The 17,151-nt window shown below is 33.8% G+C and overlaps 2 protein-coding genes across 2 annotated transcripts; one reads left to right on the top strand and one right to left on the bottom strand.

The window, feature by feature from the left end:
- Window positions 1–4,681: 4,681 nt before the first annotated feature.
- Window positions 4,682–8,363, bottom strand: LOC134275198 (peptidyl-prolyl cis-trans isomerase NIMA-interacting 4-like). Its single transcript, XM_062757456.1, has 3 exons — window positions 8,200–8,363; window positions 5,461–5,580; window positions 4,682–5,127 (listed from the first exon to the last, which is right to left on the bottom strand). The coding sequence occupies exons 1-3, from the start codon at window positions 8,302–8,304 to the stop codon at window positions 4,969–4,971; spliced, it is 384 nt and encodes a 127-aa protein (XP_062613440.1). The 5' UTR covers window positions 8,305–8,363; the 3' UTR covers window positions 4,682–4,968.
- Window positions 8,364–8,562: 199 nt separating this feature from the next.
- On the top strand, window positions 8,563–16,252 carry LOC134275201 (GPALPP motifs-containing protein 1-like). Its single transcript, XM_062757458.1, has 4 exons — window positions 8,563–8,605; window positions 13,193–13,761; window positions 14,824–14,994; window positions 16,142–16,252. Exons 1-4 carry the CDS (start codon window positions 8,566–8,568, stop codon window positions 16,250–16,252), a joined length of 891 nt encoding a protein of 296 aa, XP_062613442.1. The 5' UTR covers window positions 8,563–8,565.
- The last annotated feature ends 899 nt before the right edge of the window (window positions 16,253–17,151 follow it).

The raw sequence follows: 17,151 nt of genomic DNA, 5'->3' as shown, positions 1-17,151 counted from the left end.
ATGGAAGCATCCTCAGGTAGTGTAGATTCAAGTTTGTTCAAATCATGACCCCCGGGTCAGGGCCAAAGTGTTTTACATAGAAATATATAGGAAAATTCTTTAAAAATCTTCTTCTTAAGAATGACCAAGCCATAATTCATCATATTTATATGGAAGCATCTTCGGGTAGTGTAGATTCAAGTTTGTTCAAATCATGACCCCCGGGGGTAGGGCGGGGCCAAGATGGCCGACCAAAGTTTTACATAGAAATATATAGGAAAATTCTTTAAAAATCTTCTTCTTAAGAATGACCAAGCCATAATTCATCATATTTATATGGCAGCATCTTCGGGTAGTGTAGATTCTTTGTTCACTCATGACCCCCGTAGGGCGGGGCCATGGCACCAAAGTTTTACATAGAAATATGTAGGAACATTCTTTAAAAATCTTCTTCTCAAGAATGACCAAGCCATAATTCATCATATTTATTGGAAGCATCCTCAAGTGTAGATTCAAGTTTGTTCAAATCACCACCCCCGGGGGTAGGGCGGGACCAAAATGGCCGACCAAAGTTTTACATAGAAATATATAGGAAAATTCTTTAAAAATCTTCTTCTCAAGAATGACCAAGCCATAATTCATCATATTTATAAAGCATCCTCAGGTAGTAGATTCAAGTTTGTTCAAATCATGACCCCCGGGGGTAGGGCGGGGCCAAAATGGCCGACCAAAGTTTTACATAGAAATATATAGGGTTCTTTAAAAATCTTCTGTATTAGAAAATCCATGATTGTTCATTTTTAATTTTACCTTTTCAATAATAAACCAATTTATACTTTGCCTAGCCACAGTGCTCAGGTGAGCGATGTGGCCCATGGGCCTCTTGTTGCTGATGATAACAGTTTGCAGTATGCATCTAAATGTGTCAAATCTATAGAAGGTCATCTGAATAATGATCTTTTATCTCTTGAAGAGTGGTCTAAAAAATGGTTGCTAAAATTTAATCCCTCTAAAACTAAGGTTGTATTTTTTAACACAAGAAAAAACAAAGAATTTCCAAAACTCCTTTTCCAGGATAGCCAATTAGAATATGTTCAAACTCATAAGCATCTAGGGGTAACGTTTTCATACAACTTAAGTTGGTCATCTCACACTGAAATCTTGCTGTCTAATGCATACAAAAAATTAGGTCTTTTGAAAAAACTTAAGTTTAAAATAAATCGAAAAAGCCTTTCACTTATGTATACTTCATTCATCCGTCCCCAACTTGAGTACGCTTCAGTTGTATGGGGTGGTTGTCTATCCATCGATTCTGAAAAATTAGAGAAATTGCAACTACACGCAGCTCGGATTGTTACTGGACTAACTATGATTGCCTCTAGAGACTCTTTGTATTTTGAAACAGGCTGGGAACCACTCAGCGACAGACGCAAGATCCAAAGATTAAATACCATGTACAAAATTCACAATGATTTAGTACCAGATTACCTATCTGAGATTATACCTGATATGCGATGTAATGCTTCTGCATATACAACAAGAAACTCACAAAATTATAGTATACCTGTATGTAAATTGCAAACCTACAAATCATCATTTGTACCAACTGTAATAAATGAGTGGAATTCCTTACCGCTAAATACCAGACTTTCGAGCTCTTTGTCTGTTTTCAAAAGTAAAATTAAACAAAAAATAACAGAAGCTCCGCCATATTTTAATTTTGGTAAAAGACGCAACAATATACTGCATACACGGCTTCGGCACAATTGCGTGCTAAACGCTGATCTTTATAGATGTAATATAATATCTAGTCCATTATGTTCCTGCAGTAAGGTAGAAAATACACATCATTATTTTTTCTCGTGCCCTAACTACAACGAGGCCAGGAAAGAGTTTTTCGATAAGTTCTTGAGATTTAATAAAGTCCATATTGTTGACATTCAGACTTTACTCTGGGGGGATACATCACTCAGTATTGCTGAAAATGAATATCTATTTTCTATTGTACATTCTTATATTCAGCATTCTGGTAGATTTAACTGATTGTACACATTTTTTTTTTAAACTATTTGTATAAACAATAATGTAGCAGTCTATATATGTCCACAATGAGAGTTTATTTAATTTACTTGTTATTTATTTTGTACAAACTGTTGAACACTTCTAATTCATCCTGTTATAATATCTCATGTAGGGAGAGGGCGATTTAAGTTTTTAGAACTTGTGCCCAATCCCATTGTATATATTTTGTGCAATAAAATATGTTCAAATCAAATCACATTTTTTTTAAATCTATAATTGAGCATTACAAACTCAAAAAGAAAAAGTTTATGCAGCATTCATTGATCTGAAAGAAGCTTTGATACGATTTGGAGAACAGGTTTATTTTATATATTTCTAAAAAATGGTGTCCTAAAGAAAATTTTCAGTGTGATTTATTCTATGTATGCGAACACCTTGAACAAAATAAAGTTTAATGAGGAGTTAAGTGAACCCTTTATATCTGAAAGGGGTGTAAAACAAGGTGATGTATTAAGTCCCTTGCTTTTTAACATTTTCATAAACAAAATTGTTGATGAATTAAACATTATCAATTCTGATCCGATATTGGTAAAGGACATAAAAATACACTGCTTGTTATATGCTGATGACTCAGTTTTGTTGTCAAGTATTCCTGATGGTCTACAATGTAGCCTTAATATTCTTGAAAATTATTGTGTTAAGTGGAAGCTAGAGATTTAACAAATCCAAACAGAAAATTGTGGTATTTAATTCTAAAGGTAAAACCTTTTAAAACCATTTTATTATAAAAGGTATTCTGTATTGAAACTGTTGACAAATATTGTTATCTTGGTATAAATCTTAAATATAATGGCAAATTTAATCTTGCTGCAGCTCAGCTAGTTAATAAAGCCAGACACGTGGTTTAGGTAAATTTACCTATTATCCTCTTCTACATTTCAAACTTTTACCCTGATCATTTAATTTCAATGGAACATACTTGGCATGTGATACTTTTATCAAATCTAAAGAAACTAACACATGGTCTATGTTTTTAAAGACTTGTCTTAATTAATAACTTTCTTATTTATTCTTATTCTTATTTACCAAATTTTAATATGTCATATATGTCATTGAAACCAGTGCTTGGTATTGTTAAGCAACATATTCATGATCAAATATTACAAGAACAAAATGCAAGTATTATGAACTCCTCAAAACTGTCATTTTATCAAAACTTTTGTCTTAATTATAAACATGCACATTATGTTGACAAACTATAGAGTCACTGCATGATAAATCAGTTTTAGCAAAAATTAGGTTAAGTGCACATAACTTATAATGTTATATAATATGTTATATATAAATATGTTGAAATTAATAAAATTGATATGATGTGTAAAGTATGTCAAAACCTTAATATTGAGGATGAAAAACATTTCAGTTTGCTATGTCCAAAATTTGAAGCACAGAGAAACATAAATATTCAAAACAAAATTATCTACTTTCCCTATCTTTAACCAATCCACAATAATGACAAATTGTTAAAATTATTGATGAAAACCAGTTGTAAAAAAGTTCTTAAAACATTATCATCATTTTAATGTCAAATATCTGATAAAAGAAAAAAAATGTTTCAGCTATAAATGAGTAACTACATTGTTTTAAATTATACTTGTATTTAGTATCTGATGAGTATACTACATAATTAGCTACACCAATTGTTTGTATTTTAGTTGTGTTCTACTGTATTATCATGCCTATATTACTATATTCGGTTTGGGCCTTTATTAATTACTGTAATTGTGTTTGTGCCAATAAAATATTTGTATTTGTATATGACATAATCTTTTTTCTTTAATTTTGAATGTTCCATGGTTTAGACATAATATACAGATAGTTTTAGAGAATATTATTGGAGTAAAGGAGGGAAAATTGCAAGAATCTATTTTAGAAAAATTATTTTTGTAAGTGTAAAATATTTGAAACCCGTGCACCATTGCATGTGTCAAACCCTGACTACTATTTAGGCATAGTGCACGCAAAGTACAACACTATTATATAAATCAATCAAAGTGAATATATTGCTCCGATATAGTCTTATATGAATGGGCTTGGTTGTCATTATTTAACAATTGTAAAAACATGCTTCTTATATTATAAGGTAACATTCCACATACTTGGGCATACAGAACCTTGTGCAATGCAATATCACTTGACATCCTTTCAGCCAATGAAAATTACAAATATAACCTTTTTATATGATAATTTATAAGAGGACAAAGCATTAACAATAAATTTATTTAGATCAATATTATTGAATGATGAGTGAATGGATTAACAAAAAAAAAAAAAAATTGTCCTATCATAAGATAAGCTTGTGTTGTAACCATGTAAGCATAGTGAATCCAGGGCCCCAACCCTGGCACTAAGCATTGTAATTTAATATATGATGGGATAATAAAAAAAATTTAAACAAAAAAAAAAAAAAAAAAAAAAAAAAATATTATTATTATATGTAAAATCACAGAAAAAAGAATTTTTATCTATAAACAGTATTAATGTGTTCAGCATAGCAACAAATCACAGTACTATACATCCAAATATATAATTCTTACAAATCAATAAATTTCATATTCTAAATTAATTAAATTCTATTACCTTTCACAAGTGTCTGTAAACATTGTAAAGTAAAATGTTACAGTTTAGGTCCTAATAATATTACATGCTGTGTAATAGAAATACATGACTGTATGCTTAGAACAGGTAGAACACAAGATAATTTTTGAACACAGCTAACCTCTGAATCAGAATATAACATTCCATTGAAGCTTTGTAAAACACCTCAAATGTTTAATTCCGTTATTAGGCCCATATGTGTCATAAAAAACTTCTAAAATCAATTATCAAAAAGTTCACTCTTAATTTAAAATTTTATATGATCCTGCAATTCACATTCTGTCTGTAATGATACTAAAATCTTTTTTTTTACTTTTTGCCCTCCACCATGATGATGTGATAACCAAACTTTGTTTTGACCGGGGGGTCCGTGTATACGGGGTTGGCCAGTGAACTTGTGGGGAGAGCGAACGCCGCATCCTGGAACGGTCCAACCATACTGCCACGGGTCATCCAACCTAGGTCGCCCTGGAAACCAAACATAAAATGATTATATAATATACACAAATACTGGAAACCAAACATAAGCTGATTATTATTGGAAACTAACATATAGCTGTTGTATTTTATATATACCAAAAGTAAAGATATAGGAAATCATTTCCAATAATTATCTAAACTTTTAATCTCTAAGAGTTTATGTTTATCCTTGGTCTGCATTTAAATCATTAAATGCCAATAAATGATAACTTAATTACTCCTGATCTGATCTAGTGATTTGATGTTAAAGGGCATTTTCGTAATAATTATATAGTGCTCACAAAAAATAAGGAATCTCTATAGTATTAGTTGGTCACTTACTCCTGATCTGGCCTTATCCTCACTATATTGTGCAGCAACTTCATTAAATTTCATCCCTCCTTTAATTTTTTCCAGGGCCTCTAGACATTTGGACTGCTTCTCACAAAGGATATGACGAACCTAAATATGAATGTAAAAGGCATTGAGTAATGAGTATGTTGGCCCCTTAGCAGAGCTTTCCCTTTATATCAGGCTTTGGGTCAAGGTTTCTGACAAATCAACAAATCAATTTTGATATTTTTAAAATTTTAAAGTGGCAATTTTCTCAATTAAAGCGGTCAATTTGGCGGTAGCCATTTCATAGGGAAAACACTGCTTAGGTAGAGCACCGGTCTGCACAGTTAGCAGTTGGTCCTAGGTTCAAATCCAAGTCTGGCAAACATTTCCCCTGCTGTGCAAGTTAGTTGAGTTGATTTCTTGATCATTCTCCAACAATGTAAATTTCGCCAAGCGATTGGTCAGGAGATAAGGAGGCCTAACATCACAGGCACTTGTTTTGTATATGGGGCACCCTTACTTATTTTGGGGTGCCCTCTGTATGAAATGAGTGCCTGTGCCTAATACATTTAATATGCCTGTAATCTTGTGTATATGGGGCACCCTTACTTATTTTGGGGTGCCCTCTGTATGAAATGAGTGCCTGTGCCTAATACATTTAATATGCCTGTAATCTTGTGCGTCTGTTTTTGTGTTTGACGTCAGTGAGCTTGAGACTATTGAAATTGACACAGGAGGCCTTGTGTAATTTAAATCAATGAGACTACCATTTTTAAAATCTCAATTACAGTTTTATTTCACAGTGAAATTGAATTACAGGAATCACTGTCTAGTTAGACACAGGCACTTGTTTCATACAGGAAGCTTAGTTTTCTAATATATAGTACAAAACTAAGCTTACTGTATGAAACAAGCGCCTGTGCATGCTCTACATAAGCACATGTAGTTTTATATGAAAAAAACGCCTGTGTTTGTAGAGTATGCCAGGGACATCAATGATAGTTAGAAACGTGGGATAATTTATGAATTTCAAGCTATATAGCTAAATCACAGGCGCTTGTTTCATACAGTAAGCTTAGTTTTGTACTATTTAATAACAGTATGAAACAAGCGCCTGTCAGCTAAATGAAGTGATTGTATCTGACCCAATATGTAGTAATTATTTGAGAAAAGTGCCTGCTTCATATGAAGGCAGTGTCTATATGCACGACCGTTGTGCACTTACTTTTTCAACGGCTATTCGCACGACCGTCGTGTACATAATTTTTCAGTGACTATTTGCACGACCGTCGTGTATATAATTTTTCAGTGACTATTTGCACGACCGTCGTGTTATATATATATATATATATATATATATATATATATATATATATATATATATATATATATATATATATATATATCAGCTGTTCGCACGACCCTATATATTTCTTATTATGGCGTTCGTATTTTCGTCCCCAGTTAAGTTCGGCACGCAGTAATTAAAGCCCAAAAAGCCTTTTGGTAAGAAAACATCGCAAAAACTTTCTCTCATGATGTTAATTTATATAATAAAATGACATTTAGGTCCAATGGACAGATCGTTGTAATGTAAATCTGTTTCTTTTAGAACTACCCTTGTATTTGTATATATATAAACAAGTCATTTTAATAAAATATTTACTTACTATTTTGGTAGGCCTGGGTTTACCCTTTCCACCTCAACCCTTATCCCAACAATTAACACGGGCACATTTGATAAGCATTTTCACCTACTCTAGTACTGAATTCTTAATAAACGTAACGTAACTGTTATCCCCACCTCCCCATCTCTCCTATCATCGCGAGCAAGTGTGTAAGTTAGTGTCTACCCTTGGTGATCCGCACTTCTCTTTTACAATGGATGGCCAAGTGATCACCCCCCTTTCCTTTATTTTTTTGGTTTCTATTAATCTTCATTATTTTTTTTTTTTAAATAAAGATGTGTTTCTTTTTTATGGCTAATAAACTGCTTTATTTACCGTTGCATTCTTTGGCACACTTGAACATTGAATACCATCCTTGTGCTGGTGCGTCCATATATTTTATAAATGTAAAGTAATCAATTATAACATATCCATGAATTTCAAAGCTGTATCGTAAAAAGAAAGGGATGTGAAAAGAAATGACTGTGGGGTATCATTGATATGTTGAACACACACGTTGAGCAAACAAACACCTTACGATCCGTTATTTTTGGAAGTGCATATTGTCGTTTTAATATTACTAATTATTGAATTAGAAATTCAAATAATGAGTACACGACAATTAAAAAAAGACAAAATTATTAAGTCATGAATTTGAGCAGGCATATGATATAGCATATATTTTATCTTAAAGTTAATAAATAAATTTAAAAAAACAAAAACAAAATGTAATATATTTAAAATATAACGTGAGATGTTTCGCGCTGAAATCGACGCGAATCGTCCTGGTGCGAACCATCTCAGTGCAAAACAGAATCGGCGCGAGACATCCCGGATTCGTGTAAACAATATTACCGTCGTGTGCATATCTCTTGCATATGCAATTGCTATTTGCACGACGGTCGTGTATATATCTCAGCAATTTGCATTAGCTATTCGCACGACGGTCGTGTAAATAGACTTTCTTTACTATGCGCACGGCCGTCGTGTATATATCATCGGCCTCATATGAACTTTGTATGTCAAGAGACTGACTTCAAACATGGGCATCTTTAATCAATAAAAACATTGTCACCTTTACGGAGTTGCCGCCCTTGGCCTGTTTCTTTGAGGAATCGTCATCACCACCGCCACCTTTAGCGCCCTTTCCTCCACCTCCCCCGCCCTTGTTTTTCGGCATTTCTTACGTCTAGGGTAAACTGTTTACAAACGTTGCATTCACATGTGCAACACAATCCGTGTTAAAATTATTTTTCATTTTTCTGTTTGCTCTTCGACTGTATCAAGCACTCGTGTGATTCAGAGGGAGTATAATCTTGACCATGTTCATTGGATAATATTGGTGAATTTGGTCCAATCAACGTGTGTTTGTCGGACGAGCTTCGGAATGTAACACAAGATGGACGATTCATGAAATAGATTATCAATATTATCTTTTAAAATGTCTGATGATGAATGTTTCGGTCCAGCACTTCCTCCAGGTATTTTTTTTTCATTCGTGCGACTTTCTGCTTGGCTAATTCCAATCCAATTCCAATATGTTCTAAGGTGCCACCGTTGGGGCGAGCGCAGTTATTTACTATCAAAAACATTTACACAGCTTTGACTTGCACTGCCTATCCTCAGTTCATTTAAAAGGAAGAAAAGAATAATAAAAAAAATCACTTCCCAGGCATCGGGATCAATATTCCGAACTTCTCGGAAGTTTCCGACAAAATCGTAAATACCCGAACCGTTAAAGTGACGAAAGTATGACGTCAGATAAAAAGTTTTATTACCTAACCTACTTTATAAAATGTAATAAGGCATTTTGAACTGTTTCATGATTCTTTTTATGTTTTTGCGTGATCATGAAACAGTCAAACTGTTGACCGGGCCACAGAATGAACTATTGCCTGTTTAAATCGTCATCGTGATATTCAAGCATTTTGATGATAATGCTATAGGGTGAGTTCACCATACATCGGACACATACCTTGCTTCGGACAACTTTAGGCATTAAACTCTCTTTCAACTTAAGAGTTCTGTGTATTTATTTGTTTCTGTCGTAAAGATGAAGATTTAAATTTTTTAATGATACCGATTGTGTTTGTCATGTTGTGATAAAAATACCCCACAAATGGCCTTGAAGTTACGTCATATTTTACATCATCAAAGGGGAATAACCCGAAATTTATGATTTTGCAATTTTCAGAGTTATCGTTCTTTTAAATTCGACTTCCTCGGAACGAGTCGGACTTTGGTGAATTTTGTCAGGGATTGGTAATTTTACATAAATTATATAGAAATTTCACTTCAATGTTTGTTTAATTCTTATTAGAGCTGGTTTTTACTAGTATGCTAATTTCACCGTACATCGGACACAAATTAACCATGCATCGGACACTTTTCGATGCAAAGGTAAGCACTACCATTTTCATACAGAACCCAGCTGACAGCTGTTTTTTGCGGAAAAAGAAAATAAAAACTCTATATTTTCAGTCAAAATACAAGTTATTGATATATGACGCCTGGAATTTGACTCAATTTATTTCTACAAACCAGAGTATGATAAACCATGAGAGAAAGGCGCGAATTACCGCATTCTAAGCATTTTAAAGCATTTCTAAGGCAGAGCGATGTATCTTGAATCGTTCTACATTTGTGCAACTATATCGTCAATTAAATTTTAGATGAGGGTTATTTCTTAGATAAAAGATGAAAATATACCCATATCAAGGATTTTAAAGCACTGTGATAAAGGTACATATTTTTCCGTTTTCAATACCGTCGGTCCGATGCATGGTGAACAATGTCCGATCCATGGTGAATTCTCAGTTATTCCTAAAAACTCGATTTTGGGGGATATTTTCTCAATAAAAGGCATATAATTGTGTCCTAAATTGATATTTTAATCACAAACTAAATGTTGAGGTCCATTTTGATAATTTTCCTTCGGTAGTGATATCGCTAGAACTTGTTGAAGTACAAGGGTATCCGATGCATGGTGAATTCACCCTACTGCTATATAATTAACTAAATTGGAATAAAACACACAAACAATCAATTTATTAAGTATTGATTAAAATTATTAAATATTGATTTAATCTTTATACATTCTGTGTTCAGCTAATTAATAGACTGGTATGTGGATAACAGTTGTTTAAACTCTTTATTGATTGTTTGAGTGTTTTATTCCAATTTAATAAATTATATAGTAGGTTAGGTAATAAAACACTTATTTAATTAATGACTACTCGGTGAAACAGTCAAACTATTGTCCCTCCGTAGTGGGGAAGACCTGTGAAACTGTTGCCCACGGCCTTCGGCCTCGAGCAACAGTTTCCCAGGTCTTCCCAACTACTTCGGGACAATAGTTTCACTGTTTACCTCGTAGGCATTAAATAAGTGTATACTGTTAACTTAGGACGCAAACAATATTTTTATGGCATAGAGATTGCATTAAATCGTTGTTTGTAATTTTTTTCAAGCAAGTTGTTGCAATGTTTAAGCCACCATGTTGCTATGCACCGCAAAGGATTATTGGGAGTTTGGAATTTTTTCATGTGGTAAGATAAAAATTTCATGGAACAATGTGCAGATTTCAACCTGAATTTCCTCTGTTCGTACACGTTAGTCTATTGAGCTCACTACGCGAGCGGCGCTTTGCGCCGCCTCGCTGCGCTCACTATTATATGTTTTATTCAATATTTTATCAAATCGAATCTTCAATAAAAAATTGTGACTTACGTCACTTAGAATTGTTATTTGTTGAGATATAAAAGGCAAATATATAATCAGTCAGGGGTGTGATGGAAATCCATCATTTCCAAAAATGATGATTTTTAGACATTTAATTGATTTTTAAAAATGATTGAAATTCATCTTTTTAAGAAATAAATAACAAGTTTATAAACTTCAATGGGAATTGAAGTGGGTCGGTCACGTGATCAAATCCTGTGAAGGCCGAAGGCCTTCTCAGAAGATTTGATCATGTACCGACCCACTTCAATTCCCATTGAAGTTTATAAACTTGTTATTTATTACTTATATATACATTTGAGACAGACAATTAAATATTTAAATTTAAATTATTGCACTAACTGTCCGTCGTAGATTTTGTAAAATGACCTAAGTTGTAAATCGGCTTGCACGGCGGGTACGCTTCGAATTCATTAGGCTAAGGAATCTATTTCGAACGGAATATTTTGTAAAAGGCTACTTGTGATCAGTCATAGTGAACAGATTGTTGTCTGGGAATATTTTTATTCGTGAAAAATGATAATCGTTGCTGAAAAGACACAAGAAACTGAACTGGCGAAGTTTGATGATAAAAAGTTTGAGGAATAAGTTCGGTCGCCAGAAAGGGATGGATGGGTCCGATGGATTGAGACACTTGTCCGAGCCAGTTAATTTGCAATTTGATCAAAAACATTTTACGACTTCAGTAACTAAAGCATACTTCTCGTAAAACACTGATAAACACGGAGACACTGGCGACAGCTCTACATTGAACTACGAAAACGCCGAGGTGTTTGACAGCTGTTCATGGCATGATTGCAATGATATTTTCCAACAGATTTACACATTTATCGTGAGTAAAATTTAAAGATAAAATGAAAGTTTATCATGAAAATTTAACCAAAGGTCTACCCAAAAAATAAGGATGAACGTTAGAGACTGTGCAGTTGAGTTGACAAAAGTGAAGAAAAATGTAAACAAACATTTGGCTCCTAGTTTTCTCTATGTACACAGGTTAAATCGATAGTCCAAAAAAATGTATGAAATACTTGTTTACATTTTAAATAAAATAATTATCATTTTACTTGCTTATTTTGTTCATTTTTATACATGAAAAGCAAGTAGAGCAGGTCATTTTATAATTTATGTACCGGTAGATATTATTGCGCCGTGTGATTAGGTCACGTATTCACCTCTGACCTCTGACAAACTTCATACAGAATTGAAGATATTTTCTTTCTGTGTGTTTATATAATGGAGAGATACCACAAATGAATATATTTTAGAATAATGATGAAAATAATCATTTCTATTTTGAAATTCATTTTAGAAATAGATTTACCTCTGATATTAAAAATGACTGGATTTCATCATTTTTCATCAAATTGTTAGGTCTGGGCACACTTAATTATCTCGTTAGTTTTACGGGGCGCACTAAATTATTTTGGTTTCAATTACTTGTCAAGATGTTTCTCTACACAAGGGTCTATGGCAGGATACTGTATTATATCGAATAACTGTAGTAAATGGGTTGGAAAAATTGACTTTGGAATGGAAATATGATGAAAAACAGTCATATTTACAAAAATAAGAAGAACGTGTACATTATACACTTAGAAGAAATGACCATAATCAATCATTTTTAAAAATGATGGATTTCAATCACACCCCTGACTGATAATGTTTAAAACTTAAAAAAAAATCATTTTGAAATTATAATGAATTAGATTTTTAACTTAAAATGCATGTAAATAGACAATATAGATATTTGCTTTCATTTTAATATGTTCTACGGTGTGACCATTGGGGCGAGCGCAGTTATTAACTATCAAAAAAATTTACACATGCAGTTTTTACTTGCACTGCCTATCCTCAGTTCAGTAAAAAAAGAAAAGATTAAAAAGAAATCACTTCCCAGGCATCGGGATCGAGATTCCGATCTTTTCGGAAGTTCCGACAAAATCGGAAATATCCGAGCCGTTAAGTGACGAAAGTATGACGTCAAATAAAAAGTCCCGCTAACATAGAACGGAAACGATAGTTTTGTAGCATGGAGATTGCATTAAATCGTTGTTTGTAATTTTTTTTCAAGTAAGTTGTTGCTATGTTTTAGCCACCATGTTGCTATGCACCGCAAGGGATTATTGGGAGTTTGAAATTTTTTCACGCAGTAAGATAAAAATTTCTTGGAACAATATGCAGATTTCAACCCGAATTTCCTCCGTTCGTACACGTTAGTCTATTGAGCTCGCTACGCGAGCGGTGCTTTGCTCCGCCTCGCTGCGCTCGCTATTACCATCATTAGCTGATGATTACAGCGTACTGTAAAGTTTTAATTCATTTTTCAGGACTCACTAATCCAAGACAAGAAGAAATTAAACAGAAATCTAACAGTGAGAGCAGACATGGGATAGGACCGCAGCTTCCCCCAAACATCCAATCAGAGTCTGCAGATTCATCGTCAGATGAAGAGGCCTCCAGCATTGGTCCCTCACTACCACCACACATCAGGTCATCTCACACCCAATCACAAAGTTCAGAAAAGGCCACACCCCCAACATCTGAATCAAAGTCACCTGAAAGTTTGTCAACTATTGGTCCATCACTTCCTCCACATTTAACAGCTAAATTCAAGTGTTCTAATGACAGTGATTCAAGAACTGATTCGATTGGTCCATGTTTACCTGGTGATCAAAGTTCAAACAGTGCAACAAAAGATGATAATGTGATTGGTCCATGCCTGCCCCCTCATTTACAAAGAAACACCCAGTCTTCTTCATCAAGAGAAGAAGATGAAGATGACAGTGATCTCAATGGACCTCTTCCTACTGAAATGACAGCAGGGAATTCACAGAGCAGTTTTTCTGCAGAGTTTGAAAGAAGGGCTCAGAAAATGAGGGATCAGCTGGATGGAAAAGTAATTTTTTTTTATTTTTTGGGGTGGGAGCTTAGGAGTAAGTCAATTCAGCAATGTAATATTGAAGCTATTCTAAACTCATTCATCACTGTTCATGTTTTACACTAGCTGCAATAATGTAGCCCTCTCCGATTTTTTTTTTTTTTTTTTTTTTTCGGGAGAGGGCTACAACTCCTTAGGATCTTTCTAATGGCGCAGAGCGGGAGTGAATCGCTCCCGCACGGATTTCGTCTCAAATTGTCTGTAAACGGCTATTTTATTTATATGCCTTACCTGAACTTCCATAATGTAGTTATCCCAGACATAAATCGAACATAAAATATACAGAACAATCAATATATCAGTATTTTTCGTGTATGTCAACATCACAACTTAAATTTATCCGCCATGTTTACTGACCTTGACAGATTTTATTTTAAGACAGCCAATGAGATTAAGGATCTACAGGGAGCGGATTTCTTTGGAATTACCTTATTTTAAGCCTAAATATCACTGTTTACGAAAAAATGACACATGGAATGATTTTATTCATCGATGTTTAGTGTTACTATTCATCACAATTATTTATTTACCTCGACATTTGCTTTATTGAGTTATTCAAAATTCAAGCGTAAGTCTCAATACGTCACGCGTGAACTGTCATGGCTGCGAAATAAGCGAGAAGAAATCACACAGATTTATTTTACATGGTTTTCGCGTTTAACGAGCTATGATGTCGACAGTGAATAAAAATCTCGTCTTATAAGAAGTAAGTTGAATGTAAAAACAATTTATTCGGCCTGCAGTCGCTCGTATTTAAAAAATATTTTTGCACCATTACGGAGATGCTATGGAATTGTAGCCCTCTCCAGAAAATATCAGATAAAAAAAAATCGGAGAGGGCTACATTATTGCAGCTAGTTTTACACTTATTGAAATGACCTCCTTTTGTTTACGGTTATAATATTCAGTAACTTGCAATTTGATTGAAAGAAAATTCAAATCATGAAACTTCCCTCACATTGTAAACATAAACTGGCATCACAAGTTCATAGATTTGATAATTTAGAACCATTTAAACAGAATGAACCAGAAAGCCAACCCAAACGAGAGTCCTGGATGACAGAGCTACCAGACTGCCTTGGACAAAATATTGGATTGACTGCTCGAACATTTCGTGCCAATGCTGGGCCAGACATGAGTGACCGGTCCATGTGGACAGACAGTCCAGCGGACAGAGCCAGAAAGGAGAAGGTCAGGGGTCATAGGTTTTTTGGCTAGGATCCATATGCATTAGTTACCAATTTGATTTTTTTTCAACTTTGATTTACACCTTCAGACATAGGCGTTTTATTTCGTCAGTCTGAAGGTTACCGTATATCAGGTTTTTTCCGTGTCATGTTTTTTCCGCGAATCAGAACCTAAATCAGTATATTAAATTTACACAAATCAAATTTTCACTATTTCAACATCCCAGTGATTATATTATTTACAATTGTTTAAGCCTATGAAGGAATTGGATGTTAAATGTAAAGTCATTAAGCTTGAGTTACTTCATACAGATGAGAAACAGATCGATCGACCATCACCTCGTCAATTTCTGATAATCCGCTCAGCTGATTACACACCTTTGTTGCGTACTAACTCTCAAATTCACAGATATTATTTTTTAAGATTTAAACAATCATAGGTCATTTACTGTTCCAAACTGACTAGCAGCTCAGGTATAATTAGTTTAATAGCCTCTCACAAGGAACATGACCCATATAATTAGCTAGCTTGTCAATAAGTAAACAAACAATAAGGGCTTTTACCTATTACCGGTATCTTGCGCTTGTCCTCTGATCCTGCTTTTTCTACCCTCTACGATATAAGTATTAAGAAATGATTCTACTACAAGAAGAAAACGTTGTATTAAATTTACGCTGTTTTATTTACCCCAATTCAGAACTCGTCGCAAACAAAGTGGAAATTGGATACACGCGGAAAAATCCAGATATACGGTACATTTCAATGCCTTGATGGTGACATATCAGTTAGCAAATTCATTATTATAGTTTTTTTAACCATTTAAAAAGAATTCATTTACGAAAATTTCAGCGATAACTTAAATTAATTACAAGGGAGAATTTTCTCACAGGTACCTGACTTTACCTATTTTTCTTTTAATGAAAAATATACCCCCTATATGTACATGATGTACATGTAATTATTAGCTAAGAGTATATTTTTATAAAAAAAAAAAAAAGTAAATAATTCTCAGATGTCTCTGAACTTCCTAGCACATTAAAATAAATTACAGCAGAATTGCAGTGTGGAAGGGTATTAAAACTTACATGTAAAGAGAATTATCATAATCACCGTTCTGAAAAACTTTTTAACATCGATAAATTTATTATAGGAGGGGGATAAAGGAAACAGAAAAAGATCACACAATGAGACAGCTTCTAGCAGCAGAGATCAACAGATCAAGTCAGAGGTGGACAAGTTCAATGTAAGTAGTCTCAGATAATTTTGAAATACAAGTAAAGTAAAACATGTTGATAATGGAGTGCCAAGGACGGACAATTTTCTTCATTATGTATACACATACAGGGTGTTTCAGAAAACATGCAATCATTTTCATCGATTAGATTTTAATGGCGTTTTGACCAATACCATGCCCCATCATATCTAATAAAAAGTCACAACTTCAAGATTTTATTCTTATTAAAATAAAGTTAATACAGCAAATAGAAAATGAATTACAAAAGAAAAAATAAATTTGTAAAATTTCTCCCAGTTAAAAAATAAGCTCTAAACGGCGTCATTTGTGCTGAAAGGAAAAAAATCTATCCGGTGCAAGAAAGTTCTACTTTTGCAAAGAGTCTCTCGGAAATGAATTAGGTTTCATTTTTCAGACTATTTTTGATTTTTTTTTTTTTGGGGGGGAGGGGGTGAACACTTTGACCATTAAATATCTCCACAGATAAAAGTCAAGGGGTGTTAAGGTAGGTGAGTGTGGAGGCCAGTTTAATAATAGTTTTGAAAGAGTTGAATGGTCCTGCTAACATTTGTTCTACAAAGTCCAAGGTTTAAGATTCAAAACGTATCTCAACATCTGATCTACACTTTACTCACTCATTTTGCTCACAACTCAGTTATTTCACAAAAGGATTGCACGTGAGTCTCTGGATCAATGCCTCTTTATAATTAGTAACATTCAAAATGTTTTAATGTGTTCTACTTTTTAACCCCACCCCCTTTTCTTTCATCAAGTCTTAACTATTCCACTGGCTACAGAATTGAGCAGATTTATACAACTTCCACTTTATATTGCTATCAGTAAGTTCTTTGCATTATGTAAACCTTATTTTCATGCATTACCGTAATCAAATGAACTGATGACATGCTCTGATTAAGCAGTATCAG

This window comes from Saccostrea cucullata, unplaced genomic scaffold (genome assembly GCF_032062105.1).
Source record: "Saccostrea cucullata isolate Sc308-1 unplaced genomic scaffold, CSIRO_AGI_Scuc_v1 ctg7107, whole genome shotgun sequence".
Taxonomy (NCBI): Eukaryota; Metazoa; Mollusca; class Bivalvia; order Ostreida; family Ostreidae; genus Saccostrea; species Saccostrea cuccullata.
This window is presented reverse-complemented; position numbering and strand designations above follow the sequence as displayed.